At 47.4% G+C, this 15,492-nt stretch overlaps 1 protein-coding gene across 1 annotated transcript in view; it reads left to right on the forward strand.

The window, feature by feature from the left end:
- LOC137504766 (CD109 antigen-like) overlaps window positions 1-15,492 on the forward strand; it is a 128,878-nt gene that overhangs the window by 102,427 nt on the left and 10,959 nt on the right. The window contains exons 31-33 of the mRNA XM_068233351.1: window positions 10,730-10,817; window positions 12,416-12,512; window positions 14,289-14,391. Coding sequence (XP_068089452.1) covers window positions 10,730-10,817; window positions 12,416-12,512; window positions 14,289-14,391 — 288 coding nt within the window. The remainder of the gene's footprint in view (window positions 1-10,729; window positions 10,818-12,415; window positions 12,513-14,288; window positions 14,392-15,492) is intronic.

The raw sequence follows: 15,492 nt of genomic DNA on the forward strand, positions 1-15,492 counted from the left end.
GGCAGCAGACACTAGAAAAAAAAATGCACCTGTGAAAAAAAACCAATTCACTTACCTGACAGAAGTCTTCTCCTCTCCCGGCATCTGGCTCGCAGCTCCCCGAGTCCTCCTGCAGCACATCTCCCGCGCTGACAGGCAGAGTGCAGGGCTACGGCAAGATGGCTGCCAAAGCCCTGTACTAGAGACACAATAGTCTCCAGTGTAGGGCTTCTTCGGCGGCCATCTTACCGTAGCCCTGCTCTGCCTGCCGGAGACTATGCAGGCTGCTGGAGCGGGGCTGCGGGGAATGAACTGGCGCAGTGTCTATTAGACGCTGCGGCCTTGCTGGGGGGTCCAGAGCAGCGCTCCCCCCACGCACAGTGAGCGGGCCCCAGAGCAGCCCCGGGCCCCCCTGCGGCTGAGGGGGTCGCATCCCCGGTAGGTACGCCGGTGGATGGGAGAAGGGGACTACATGTTAAGTATTTAAGTATTTCACATAAAACTGGCACTGCCTATGACATCATGACAGCATTATTGCAAATAATTTGTTAAAATTACACCCGTTGACTTTTCATATCGGTAGCACCGTTCATTTATATTTAATACATTTTCAGTGGTTTGGAAAGAGTATGCACAGTCCTCATTATACATTAAAAAGTTAACATTTAAGGAGATTTACTAAACTGTTAGATGATATTTTTTACATCTGTGCCTGGAGATAGTTTAGATTAGTCCCACCTACCTTCCCATTTGAATTAAGTAGCCTTTGTGACTGTGTTCTCCTCTACTGGTGTGTGTACCCAGGATGGGGGGGGGGATGTGTGATCTCTGCTCCCCATGAGCTTCTGGCTGCTGCTGTATTGCCGGGCTGCTGGGCCCTGTCCTCCTCCACCTTCCTCATGCCATGCACGTCCACCACCTCCTCCACTGGGAGAAGCTATGCCCCCACATGTCTGTCTACACTGCACTGGGACTAGTAGAATCTGGGAACCTCCAGGCACATCAAGACACTGTATTCACTTGCCAGCAGCGCAGCCAGCTAGCCAAAGTAAAGTAAGTGTGTGTGAGCACTCAGCAATAAGTTGAGAGTGAAGAAGGGACGTAACAATAGACCCTGCAAGGGATGTAGCTGCAGGGGGGCCCAGAAGCCGCAGGGGCCTCATGGGGGGAGAAGTTTATTTTCCTTGTCCTGAGAGACTGACAACTAATGGCATGGAGAGAAAAAATATTCTGCTCTCTGAACAGTTGTTCTAATGACTGCTTCTGCTCAGCCACAGATAATGAATCATACAAAGTTTTAAAAGTTTTGCAGGCAAAGATTTGTAGACAGTCCCTATTCAGTGTTCCGGAGGGTCTTGTGTACAGTGCCCTGCCCCCAGCCTCTCTATCCATCCCCAAGTGCTGTGTACTGTAGTGATGCTGGAGAAGTCTGTAGAGCCAATTCTGCTCCATCAGAGATGGACAGAGTGAATGTAATAAGCTGAGGCTGGGAGCACACTAGTCTGTCAGGTTTTTGTATGTGTTTTCTGCACACCATGTGTGTCTGTATGTGTGAAAATATGCAGGTTTTATCACAGAAGCTAATATAATTGATTGCGAAAATTCTCCCAGTGCTTCACTGCTGTCTGTTTTTATCTGCATGGGGAAAACACATTCAAGTGTGCACTAGCCTATTGATTAACATTGGTGCTCAGTTTACGTGTGCAGAAAGTGAGGGGGGGGGGGGAGGGGGCCCCATCTAAAGTTTTTCAGGGAGGCCTAGTGATTTCTAGCTACCTGGAGTAAAGTGATTAAATCTCACTAAAGGATACCAGAGGTGAACAGACCTATGTAAATGCTGGCAACAGGGATGTTTGCAAATGGGGCCTCATGCCCTCCGCTCCCCCCATTCATTGCCATCCCCTCCTCTCCTGTATAAAAGGCCCCACAAGTCAGCCAAGTCTGGTGGTGCGCATCCTTGATAACTCTCCCATGGCCAGGAGCACTCTGGCTATGGGTCTTTACATAGTGCACATGTGCTGGTGATTAAGGATGAACGCCACCAGGCCAGCGCTTACTCAGTAGTCTGTAACTTTAAAATAAAGTGTGTTCTTTTATTTTCCTGGGACTTTTTCCAGCCACTGTAATCTTGTATGTCCCTAGCTGTACTTCTGGTCCTCTTCCTTGATCTGTTGTGTGGCTTGTTAAAGTGAACAACATAGCTAAGTCGTGCATTTCTACACATGCTCTGGCCTGGTGGCATGTTTTTTTAGGTACTGTAGGAGGCGCTAGGTAAAAGGATTATAATCAAATTGGTTCTATATGGTAGGTACGACATTGAATAGAAAAATGGTGTGGTCCTACCTTCTAGGTGTCCCTTGTGGGAGATATACAAATCGAGGTGTATACTTATACAGTCAAGTTTTATTTGGGGCACGGACAACGCGCTTCACGGTCAAAACTGCTTCCTCAGGTCAATTGAGGTGCCTTAAAAATTACAAAAATAACACACAGCACTCAGACACAAGCGGTATAAAACATAAATAGTAAGTAAAAAATATACAAAACATAGAATATAGAGCATATTGGATACATAAAATATAAGTATATTAGATACATACAATATAAAAACATAGTATATAGGGCATATTGAAAACAAAAAATATAGCACATATGGGATACAACAAGAATATATACATATGTCTATATAGCAATTGGTCAGGTGAGGTACAATCAAATGCAGTAAAACATATACGGTAATATGTTGGAATCTATATTGCTTGTGCCCAGTACCCCTATGTTACTGAAAGAAGAAAGCTTCTAATATCTTAACTTAACAGTTAAGGTATGGGCCGTGAGATTACATCTATAAAAAACATATCTAAAAAAATATATATCATAAATAGTGTCTAAAATCTACAATAGCGATATGACTATAGGACTAAAAGTACTCTTATCATACAAAACGGCGTGGTATGCAGATATCCGTTAGGTAAAGAATACACATATATATTCCCTGTACGGGTGCACTCTATGGTATGTGGATTATATGTGTTGGCTGCGTTAGTCCTCCTGTACTAACCCACCTACTTTGTTCAGATGTGTATGTCCCTGTATGTCCGTCCCCGTGGGACCCTTGATTGGGGGGGGGGAGCGGAGGGGAGAGGGGAGAGTTGTGGGGGGTATATATGAGGGGAGTATTGTATTGTGGGGATCTGTGTCAGAGTGTAGTCTGTGTATAGGGACACCGTCAGTCAGCGTCAGCTAGGGTCTTTGTGTGCGCAGTGCACATCTGCGCTGTCCGCACCCTCTCATTAGTGCTACACCCGTCCTATTGTTTATATATTACTTCTATTGTGTATTCGCTGAATTGTACTGTAGTCTGTGTATAGGGACACCGTCAGTCAGCGTCAGCTAGGGTCTTTGTGTGCGCAGTGCACATCTGCGCTGTCCGCACCCTCTCGTTAGTGCTACACCTGTCCTATTGTTTATATATTACTTCTATTGTGTATTCGCTGAATTGTACTGTAGTTTGTGTATAGGGACACCGTCAGTGAGCGTCAGCTAGGGTCTTTGTGTGCGCAGTGCACGTCTGCGCTGTCCGCACCCTCTCATTAGTGCTACACCCATCCTATTTTATTCTATTACTTCTATTGTGTATTTGCTGACTTGTACTGTACTGTAGTCTGTGTATAGGGACACCGTCAGTCAGCGTCAGCTAGGGTCTTTGTGTGCGCAGTGCGCACTCTCTCGTTAGCGCTACACCGATCTCTGCTGTAGAGTACACCTGTCCGTCACCTCACACACCCACCACCACCAGTCCCACCCCATTAAAGTACCCCACTTGTTCCACCCGCCTTTACATACTAACGTTTTTTTTTTCATTTGTATAATATTTAAAATATACGATGTCTGGCACTGGCAGCCGCGGGTTGGGCAGGGGCAGCAAGGGCAGCAAGGGCTTCGCCAAGAGAGGAGGTCGTGGGCGTGGCAGCCATGCCACCACCACCATGCGCAGTTCTGCGTCTGCACCAGTGGCTATTCCGCCATTAGCCACTGGCCGTGGACGCCTTGGCCGCCCAACAGCTGGGAGTCACGCTGCAGAGACACAGCAGCAGCAGCAGCGTGTGGCGCAGATATTCCTCCCACCGCCAGGTCATAGCCGTCCTATTGAGGAGAAGGACGCAGACGCTGTGGTGGAACTGATGGTGGATGAGCAGGCCACCATTAGCTCTGGAACAGAGTCCTCCACCCCCGCCACCACTCCTGTTTGCAAGAGCAGCAGCAGCCGCCCAGCATTGCCTGGGTGGGAGGAGGAGGAGTGCAGTTCTCCAGCCCCAGTGGGCAACACCAGCACCCTGTCACTCAGCAGCACCTTCTTGTTATCCCCAAGCACAGCGGGGCTATGGAGTGCTGTTGCGGCAGAATTGGAGAAGGAAGGAATGCTGATGGGCACTTTGGGGGATGATGCTTTGGAAGGTCAGACAGTGGTGACTGTCCATCCGCCCATGCATGCAGAAGGGAAGTTTGGGGGATCCCAGCAGGACATGTTTGCGGAGGGGGAGGATGATGATGAAGGGGTGAAGGACAGAGACTGGGTGCCAGGTCCTGGGAGTGGGGATGTCATCAGCTCTGAGGAGGAGGAGGAGGATGAGTCTGTGGGCCTTGCTAGAAGGATCAGCATCGCAGGCATGGGCAGGATCACAAGTGGGCATGGTATGCAGGCCACACAGCCTGCTGATCCGGAGACGAGTTCTGCCAGTGCCACCACCAGCCGCACCAAGAACCTCCCCCCCCCAACCACCACAGGGGGAGACCAGCGGCAGCAGCACCTTCCAGCCGAAGGGGCAACTTCACCTCCCCAATATGGAATTTTTTCACCCTGCCATATGTGGAGTACAAGTATGCCACCTGCAACCAGTGCCGCAAGCAGCTCAGCAGAGGGAAGGAGCCCTCTGCGTTTGGCACCACCTCTCTGGTCAACCATCTTGCAGGGAAACACTTTCATGATGTTAGTTCTAATGACAGCGCACAATACAATGGGTGTGTTCTATATACCCCTCAGCATATAGAGTGTAATCACAATCTTAAATATAAGTCCTTATTAAGTTTCGTGATAGCAGTCTGTTTGCGCTTCCAGATAGGCGTCAGTTCCGCCTTGTTCAAAGTTCAGGTATAATCGGGTAGCGCTCCAGCTCACAATGATTCAACATTAAATGGCACTCAATAGTAACTTTCCATCTGGTATCACACTCACCCCGTCAGTTGACCACTGTTAGATTGGTCATCAATCGCTTGTGTGATATCCTGCACCGCCTGTGCTGTCGTTGCTCGTCACTCTCCTCCACTTCAATTCCAGTTCCTGATACTTCCTCCACGCTATGTACACCTCACTCTTTCTAAAAGCTTCTGAATACTCTATGCGTAATACCATATTCCATTGACTGACTTATGGTGTGTCTCCTTGCTTCTCTAGCTTCATATAGAACCGTAACCGAAAGTCAAAAAAGCACACTGGAAAAGAGAAGAAGGCTTCTGGGTGAGGCTGCTGAACTCCTTTTTTGAGGAGAGACAAAAAGGATCAAAGAAATCCTTTTTTGACTTTCGGTTACGGTTCTATATGAAGCTAGAGGAGCAAGGAGACACACCATAAGTCAGTCAATGGAATATGGTATTACGCATAGAGTATTCAGAAGCTTTTAGAAAGAGTGAGGTGTACATAGCGTGGAGGAAGTATCAGGAACTGGAATTGAAGTGGAGGAGAGTGACGAGCAACTACAGCACAGGCGGTGCAGGACATCACACAAGCAACGACAGCACAGGCGGTGCAGGATATCACACAAGCGATTGATGACCAATCTAACAGTGGTCAACTGACGGGGTGAGTGTGATACCAGATGGAAAGTTACTATTGAGTGCCATTTAATGTTGAATCATTGTGAGCTGGAGCGCTACCCGATTATACCTAAACACTTTCATGAGCATGAGGATTTCGTGAAGTTGAAGGAAGCTGGCAGTGGCAGTGGCAGTGTGAAGCCGTCGGCAGCAGCCACCCGCCCTCCTCCACCTCCTCCAGCAGCACCAGCAGGAGTGCATCAGCAACGCACTGCTCCTCCTCCCTCTGCAACTCCTGCCGCCGACACTGAGGCCTGTTCTGGCAGCCAGTCCTCAGTGGCCTCCTCTGCTCCCTCCACTGATTCCCGTGCCAGCAAAAGGCGTCGCCAGACCCTGCTCAGCGACACCTTCCAGGGGGTGGTCAGGGTTCTGCCTCCCAGCAGCCGTCGCGTGCGTCAGCTGAACAGCTTGCTGGCACGGGCCATGTGCTCCCAACTCCTTCCTTATTCCCTTGTGCAGGAGGGGAGCGACATGCATGCGCTCCTGATGTGTGCAGCCCCCAATTGGCCAATCCCCAGCCGACATTATTTTGCACGTACGGCCATCCCTGCACTTCACCGCTCTGTGATGGCCAATGTCGGGAGAGGGCTGGATCACGCAGTGAGTCAACGGGTCCACGTCACCATGGACTCGTGGAGCAGCCGGTTTGGGACAGGCCGCTATCTGTCCTTCACCGCGCATTGGGTCAGCTTGGTGGAAGGGGGTGAGGAGGGGGGAGCAGCATCGGGCACTGTCAGAGCAGCAGCACCAACAACGCAGTGGGTGGTGCCACCATGCAGGGTCAGCGGAACAGCAGCAGGTTCCTCTGATCCGCTTCCATCCTCCGGCACACCAGCCCAAACCCCCCGCCTCAGCAGCAGCGTGAAGCCCCGCCACTGCCAAGCGCTGCTGGAATTGGTCAGCCTGGGGAAGGCCAAACTGATGGTGAACCACATCCTGGCCAAACTCCGAGAGCAGGAGAGGAATTTGCTGACCCCCAGAGGCCTCAGAGTTGGAGAGGTGGTGTCCGACAATGGGGCAAACCTTGTTGCTGCCATCAACAAGGGAGACCTGACCCACATCCCCTGCCTGGCGCACGTCCTAAACCTGGTAGTCCAAAAGTTCCTGCGGACCTACCAGGGGATGGACCGACTCCTTGAGGCGGCAAGGAAGGTTGTGCGTCATTTCCGGCACTTGCCTGCAGCCGTGACGAGCCTGGAAGAGGTGCAGAAGGAGCTGCACCTGCCACAGCACTGGCTCATGCTCGATGTTCCAACTCGCTGGAACTCCACCCTGGCGATGTTGGAGTGTCTGGTTGAACAGAGGCTGGCTGTCAGCCAGTACGTTGCACGAGCAACAGTTGCCTCCCTCACTGCAACTGGGTGTGCCGCCACCAACCTCCCGTCCATCATCTCCACGGAGGACTGGGGGCACATGCAGCAGGTGTGCTCAGTCCTGGCACCCTTCCTGCAGGCCAACATGGTGAGCAGGGACCATGCAATGGTGTGCGAGTGGGTCCCCTTGGTGTGTGTGCTGGACAGGGCCCTGTATGCACTGCTGGAAGAGGGAGCGGCAGCCTTGGACCAGCAGGAGCTGCAGGCAGCTTCACAGGCCACCTCTGAGGAGGAGGGCTTGGAGTTGGTGGAGGTCCCTGACCTTGCTGCTGATGAGGGGGAGCAGCAGAGCGCAGCTGGACTGGTGCGGGGGTGGAGAGAGGATGAGGTGGAGGGGGCAGAGGAAGAGGAGGAAAGCACTGTCGGCTCTGGGGCTGCCGATGATGTGCCAGCAGACGTGGCCAGACTCTTCCCAATGGCAGCGCACATGCTGAGGTGCCTGCGCAAGGACCCAAGGGTCATCCAGATGAAGAAAAGGGAGGACATCTGGATCTGCATGATGCTGGACCCACGTCTGAAGGGAAAGCTCAGCCAGTTCCTGCCTGCAGGAGGAGACCGTGTGCAACAAATGAGGGATTTGCAGCTGTCCCTTGTTGAGCGCTTGCAGGAAGCCTTCCCTGAGCCATCCACCCCCACTGTCCAGCCAGCACAGAGGCAGCAGCAGGTGCCTGCATCCACCAGCAGCAAGCGCACACGCACCACAGACCTGCTGTCTCTGACCAACGAGCTCTACATGAGTGTAGAGCTGCCAGGGACTAGAGAGGAGGTGTCTGCAGCAGCATCCTTCTCCTCCAGTCACAGACAGCGCTTGACCCGCATGGTGGCTGACTACATGGGGTCCTTCAGCGAGCTTGACAGCGTGGCCCCTGTTGATCCCATGGAGTATTGGGTCAAGCACCTGCCGATCTGGAGCGAGCTTGCGCAGTACGCCCTGGAAGTGCTCTCCTGCCCCCCTTCCAGCCTACTGTCAGAGCGTTGCTTCAGTGCAGCCGGTGGAGTCGTCACTGAGAAGCGATCTCGTCTGCCTCACAAGTCTGTGGACAGACTGACGTTTCTCAAAATGAACCAGGCTTGGGTGGAAGGCGAATTCCTGACCCCTGTTGTTGGCGAGAGGGGGACATGAAGTGGCGCACACACACATTACACCTGCTGCTGCTGCTGCTGTATTTCATCCTGCTGACTGTGTGTCTCCACTGCCAGGGAACACATTACAAGGTGCTGCTGCCCATGCGCCACCAGCTATTACGCTCAACAATAGCTGCATTATTTTGAAAAAAATAAAAATAAATTGTAAATAATTTAGAGGTGTCCGGGTTGAAAACTGTGCTGTCCCAATTGTGTATTGGACACAATGTGGGCTTCACGACCGCTGTCTGGAACCTCATGCTGTTCATTTACGGCCCTGGAACCACTGCTAGGACCCAGAGCCTACTATGTCTCGCTGCCTGCTGCCAAATGCCAGTCTGCCACACACACTCATCCTCCTCACGCTGCCTGCTGCTGAATTTCCTCCTGCTGTCTGTTTGTTTCCACTGCCAGGGAACACATTACAAGGTGCTGCTGCCCATGCGCAACCAGCTATTACGCTCAACAATAGCTGCATTATTTTGAAAAAAAAAATTGTAATTAATTTAGAGGTGTCCGGGTTGAAAACTGTGCTGTCCCAATTGTGTATTGGACACAATGTGGGCTTCACAACCACTGTCTAGAACCTCATGCTGTTCATTTACAGCCCTGGAACCACCTCTAGGACCCAGGGCCTACTATGTCTCGCTGCCTGCCCTCCTGCCTGCTGCCAAATGCCAGTCTGCCACTCACACTCATCCTCCTCACGTTGCCTGCTGCTGTATTTCCTCCTGCTGTCTGTGTGTTTCCACTGCCAGGGAACACATTACAAGGTGCTGCTGCCCATGCGCCACCAGCTATTTCGCTCAACAATAGCTGCATTATTTTGAAAAAAATAAAAATAAATTGTAATTAATTTAGAGGTGTCCGGGTTGAAAACTGTGCTGTCCCAATTGTGTATTGGACACAATGTGGGCTTCACGACCGCTGTCTGGAACCCCATGCTGTTCATTTACGGCCCTGGAACCACCGCTAGGACCCAGGGCCTACTATGTCTCGCTGCCTGCCCTCCTGCCTGCTGCCAAATGCCAGTCTGCCACACACACTCATCCTCCTCTCGCTGCCTGCTGTTATATTTCCTCCTGCTGTCTGTGTCTCCTCTCCACTGCCAGGGAACACATTACAAGGTGCCGCTGCCCATGCGCCACCAGCTATTACGCTCAACAATAGCTGCATTATTTTGAAAAAAAAAAATTAAATTATTTTAGAGGTGTCCGGGTTGAAAACTGTGCTGTCCCAATTGTGTATTGGATACAATGTGGGCTTCACGACCGCTGTCTGGAACCTCATGCTGTTCATTTACGGCCCTGGAACCACCGCTAGGACCCAGGGCCTATTATGTCTCGCTGCCTGCCCTCCTTCTGTCTCGCTGCTGCTGCCCATGCGCCACCAGCTATTACGCTCAAAAATAGCTGCCTCCTGCCTGCATCAATTTGAAAAAAAAAATTGTACTTAATTTAGAGGTGTCCAAGACACATAATATGAAGAAAAAGAAGAAGAAGAAGAAGAAGAGGAGGAGGAGGAGGAGGAGGAGAACAAGAAGTCTTCCAACAACCATTTTGGACACACCTTCTCATGCCAACACTTTTCATGAAGTTAATTTACTATTTTTGATACCTTTTTTATAACTACTACATCACCACATAATCACTTGATGTTCTTCTTCATAAAAAAGGTGGTTTCATGCATCATTGACCTCCAATACAAGTTTTAAAAGCTATTTCAGGCCAGCTCGAATATTTTACTCGAATACAGACTCGGATAGTGACGTCGGATATCCGAGGTCGAATCGGATATTCGATTAACTCGAATATCAAACTTCGAGTGAATTCGGATAGTTTACTATCCGAATTCGACCAAACTCGAATAGGATAATGAGGTATCCGATCAACACTATTAGGCACCACCAGGGGGGATGGTTAGGGTTAGGCACCACTGGGGGGTTAGGGTTAGGCACCACCGGGGGGTGGTGGTTAGGGCTATGCACCACCGGGGGGTGGTTAGGGTTAGGCACTACCAGGGGAGTTGGTAGTTTTAGTCACTTCCAGGGATAGTTCTGTGTGAGGGTAGCTGTATTGTTGAATTACAATTTTTTACGTTAATATCTTTTCGTTACTAATTAATTCCCGTTTGTTTTTACAATGGTATTTATCGATAACCAAGTCTGACAACAATGTTTATCGTTATCAGATTTCGTTATCCACCGGCGCCATTTAGTTATCCAGCTGGGCCTTTTTTCACTGCGCCCTTTTTTCATGCGCGCTAATTATAATTGTCATCTTTTAACTTTATCATCTTTCTACTTTTCACTATTTAGAAGAAATGACTACAAAAACATCGAATGATCACAGAAGTTAACTTTTGAATTTTTTTTTCAGTTTTACCAAAGTTTGATGTCACACTTAAAGCCCCTTTTGTTTATATTGACTCAAAGAAGACAGATATTTCTGGAATAGTTACTGCAAAGTAAGTAATCCCATAAACATGTATTTATTTGATATTTCTGTTTCCAGTAATAAACAAATGGATATCAGATGTGTTTCCTGTTGTTGCTGAAAACACGTGAAAGTACTGTACATAATAATACCCACCAGATTAGGAGACTAACATTATAGCATTTCAGGAGGCTGTGTAGGCATCTCCACTCATTCTTTAGAAGAGGCTTTGGTCTTTTGGACTGTTGGAGGCTATCCAACTTTTTATATATATATATATATATATATGATATGTAGCTAATTATGTTGGCAAAGTAACAGAAACACAGATCTATTAGCACAAAGAATGTATGCAGTAACACACGGTAATACAATTTTTCATGTATGTCAGACAGGTATGGTTTAATAAAAGAGCTTCAATAAATTGGAAATTGGAATAATTACGATTTTGCTGAGGCATCTTTTCCTGTTTTACCAATTGTTGAACAAAAAAAACACAATGAAAATCGCATGCATTGTTTTTTTTTTCTGCACTTCCCAAACGCAAGCGCTCAAAAAACACTGTAGGCACTGAAAAATCGCAGGCGATTATAAAAAAGCACTGCAGCCAGTGCGTACAGACCCTAAATGTTACAAAACACAATCAATCGCTTCAAAATCACACTGTGAAAATCGCATTGCTTTTGCGATTTTCAGCACAAAAGTGCCCATATAGTGTAGCTTGTTTGAAAATGACCGGGTCACACATGCGCGGAAGCGTATTTTAGCAAAGCGCTTCCGCGCACTGTCAACGATTGAGCCACAGAAAGTGAATGCTAGAAAGACTCTGTATGGCCTGCTCCCAGAAGTGGATTACCACACCTGTTTTTTTTTGTCGGTGCTGTGCGGTCCCTGGACCACACTGCACCGCTACCACCAATATGCAGTGTGAAACCGGCCTGATCCAAAATTGCTACAAACATAGATCAGTGCTCCAGAAAACATGAGATTTTATGTTATTTAAGGTGTCTTTCCTGCAGCCAGCTACCTTTCTCCAAACCTGGCTGAATCTGAAAAGACAGTGTTTCTGTTTAAGTGACACTGCCTATTTATGTGATATGCTGCATTTTTTTTTGTATTAATGGAGAGGGGGGCTTCATCCAACATTTTGCTGGGTGGGCCTTCTTAGATCGCTGTTAAGTTCATGTAAATTTGGCTCCATCCATTCTGGTGCGTGGCCACAACCATTTTTCAGCTGGAGTGCCCAAAAGTGCCCCAGATCTCTTAGGAACGCCCCTGGAAGCTACATACACACATGCGATAACCATTATTTGAAATGGCCGATAAAAGTGTAGCAACTTGTTACTCACTTTCCACACCTGTACTAATCCACTGAGTGGCAGTAAACTTGGGCAGTCCCAGATCATTACCTAAGGATCCCATGGAATAACTGAGTATGCATGTCTGTTTGTTTTTACGTGTTTACAGGTAAGAAAGCTGAAATAGGGTTTGCTACTAATCCTTGCAATGTATACAGAGAATCAAAAGGAATACTATTTATCCATACAGTAGTAGTAGAAGCGTTTCCCATTCAAACATTAATCATAAAACTACTGATTTTCTTTGATTGCTTGTTTGTTTTTATTCCAGATATCCAAGTGGGAAGCCAGTGGCAGGCACTGTATCAATATTTGTAACACCAACATATATTTATGGGAATTCATATAAGGTTAATAAAACATTTGAGGTAATCATGACCAAACCCTTTCTTTCTAAAATAAAATTGTATTTGATTTAAAAAATACATTTTTAATGATGATAAAAATAATGATCCAATGGGTGTCTGATGTGCACAACTCAGTACCAGTGGCTGGACTGTCATAGCTTAACCTGGATGTGCTGTCCAGTGATGAGCAAAAATGCCAATATTCTCTTTGCATTCATTTTTGTGAAAATTATTGACTGTCAATCGAAAAAGCCGCCAATAATCACATAGTAATAAGTTTGTGAGGGTTTTTTTTGCGCTAAAAATAAATTATTTTGTGCTTTTTGCTATTGTTTTAATGATAAAAAGTAAAGATTTTCAGTGTTTTTCGTGAATTTTTTGCAAATTTGTTTCCTTTGACCATTTTGCAAAAGCTTCAATGTATTTTTATGAATATTTTCTCGAAATCGAAAACAGCATTTTTGATACGAAAATTTGCAATCAACACTGGTGTTGTCCTATGCTGTTCACTGGAAAACAAAGACATTTTTTTTAAAGCATCAACATCCAACTGTACCTCTGTCATTTACCAGCTGCTGTTCTTAAAAGGAATTACTACTACAGTTGTGTTCACCAAAAAATAAATAAGTTGACGTTAAAGAAAACCTGTAATAAATAAATCCCTCTGGGGGATACTTACCTCGGGAGGGGAAATCCTAAGGAGGCTTTCCCCGTTTTCCCCTGTCCCTCTGTTAGCCTGTCCCCTGAAATGCGGAAATGTAAATATTTACCTCTCCGCGATCCTGCACAGGTGTACTAGCGGCTTTCCATTTGGGTGAGGCGGAAATAGACAAACCCAATCGATCCTCTATACTGCGTAGGCACAAGTCCTTTTGAGCTTCGCTATTTCCGTCTGGCCCATAGGAGAGCCGCAACTGCACCTGCACTGGATCACAGAGAGGTGAATAAATCAAGCCTTGTCAAGCTTGTCGGGGTGGATTGCGGGTGGTTTCGGAGGAACCAGTGCTGAATTGCCTGCAGCTACAGGGATGAGTGAAGCCTCATTGGGACTCTGAGGCTTCCCCCTCCCGAGGTACGTACCCCCCAGGGGATGTTTTTGTTTTTTTAATACAGAGTCTCTTTAAACTTTTTTTGGCCTTTAATTATTATAAGATACCTGTAGAGGAGAATTCTGTCCAGGTGGTGCCAGAGGTCCACCTCAGCCAGAGGTGAAAGGCTTCTCCACTGAGGAACATGAGAACTTGTGTTAATGGGACAGTCTGCTGGCAGAATGCTGATGTGACAATGTGTTCCGAGAATCAGGGCCGGGCCGAGGCATAGGCTGGAGAGGCTCCAACCTCAGGGCGCAGTGTAGGAGGGGGCGCAGAATTCATTCAGCTGTCATTCCTAATTGTGTTTGAATTAGAAAGAAATAAGAAAAGGGGATACATGGCAGTGACTGCAAGCCAGATAACTAGATATTAAGGTGTTGGGGAGGTTGTGGGCCCTGTGGCGCCTCTTAGTCTAATAGCAATCAGTGTGTGATGGCTGGGGTGGGAGGGATGGGGGGCGCACTTTGGTGTCTCAGCCTTGGGTGCTGGAGGACCTTGTCCCGGCTCTGCCGAGAATGAGTGCATCACGCCTGCACATCGAGCTAGCCATGCAACCATCAGCCTGCTTCCCGGGCAATGGAATATCATTTGAATAGGGCGGTTCTGGATGGTTGTACGTCATGTAGTACATGAGGATGAGAAATAGCGTTAAAGTAAACAGTATTTTTTGTTTATAAAAATTAATTTGTGTTTATTTAAATTTTAGATTTCTGGATCTGTAAACTTCAACTTCAACTATACAGAACTTGTTAATGTAATGATGTGGGGTTCAGCAAATATAACAGCCACAGTCACAGAGGAGCTAACAGGTAGGGATGACTTTATCTTTGCAAAATTAAATTACAGTATATTCTGGCGTATAAGAATACTTTTTAACCCTTGAAAATCTTCTGAAAAGTCAGGGGTCGCCTTATACGCCGGGTGTCATTGATGCACCCTATCCTGTTACCGCTTCTCAGATCTCGCTGTTGAGGACTGTAGTGAAGCAGCGCAGGCACACAAGTGCGAGATCAGACAGGCAGAGAAGGAGGTAAATAGTATACAAGGGTGGGCCAGAAGGGTGAAAGAGGCGTGTTTTATGGGCACAGCGCGATCTATTCTTCCATACCGCTCTAATAAACAGGTAGACAAGGAGAGCTGACCAAACCACTTAGGGAGAGTTGACCAATCCAACCAGTCAATCGCCTATATACTGTTATATACTGGGTACCACATACAGTACAGCACCAGTATCTGCACCAGTACCACTACATAGTACCAGTAAATTATTTGTTTAAATTCTTTGGGGTGTGCATTGGAAGAGGGGTAGTCTTATACGGCGAGTATATCCCAAACTCTATATTTTAACTGGAAAAGTTGGGTAGTCGTGTTATACGCCCAGTTGTCTTATACCAAGGAGAGTGGTGAAGACCGCTCACCCCAGAAAGAGCAGTGCCAGACCAGGATAGCTGATCCTAGAAAATACTTGAAGACGAAAATGGTCCGCACAATGCTCCTAAGATCCTATATTTTATTTGTGGACGTATCCAAAGGTCAACACATATCACCAGCTGACATGTTTCGGACCTACTGGTCCTTATTCATAGCTAGAGTGCAAATAACACAAAAGGCCTCCTATATACCCTCCTTCGGTGGAGTGGGTGGCTCCCTAGACAATGTCCAGGGAAACACCCCCAGCCCCACACACAGGGGGGGATATGTACAATATAAAGTACAACACCTAAAAAGAAAAATAAAATAAGACAACATACTAATTGTTCAAAGCTAGGTGTTGAATTAAAACGGGAGGCCTAGAGGCATAACGTACAAAATTCCAATCAAATCCCACACCAGTATATAAATGTAGAAAAAATATATACATAATAAAACCTATAAAACTATATAGAAAATGTGATTTGTACAATTAAAAC

Source organism: Hyperolius riggenbachi, chromosome 4 (genome assembly GCF_040937935.1).
Source record: "Hyperolius riggenbachi isolate aHypRig1 chromosome 4, aHypRig1.pri, whole genome shotgun sequence".
NCBI classification, from domain to species: domain Eukaryota; kingdom Metazoa; phylum Chordata; class Amphibia; order Anura; family Hyperoliidae; genus Hyperolius; species Hyperolius riggenbachi.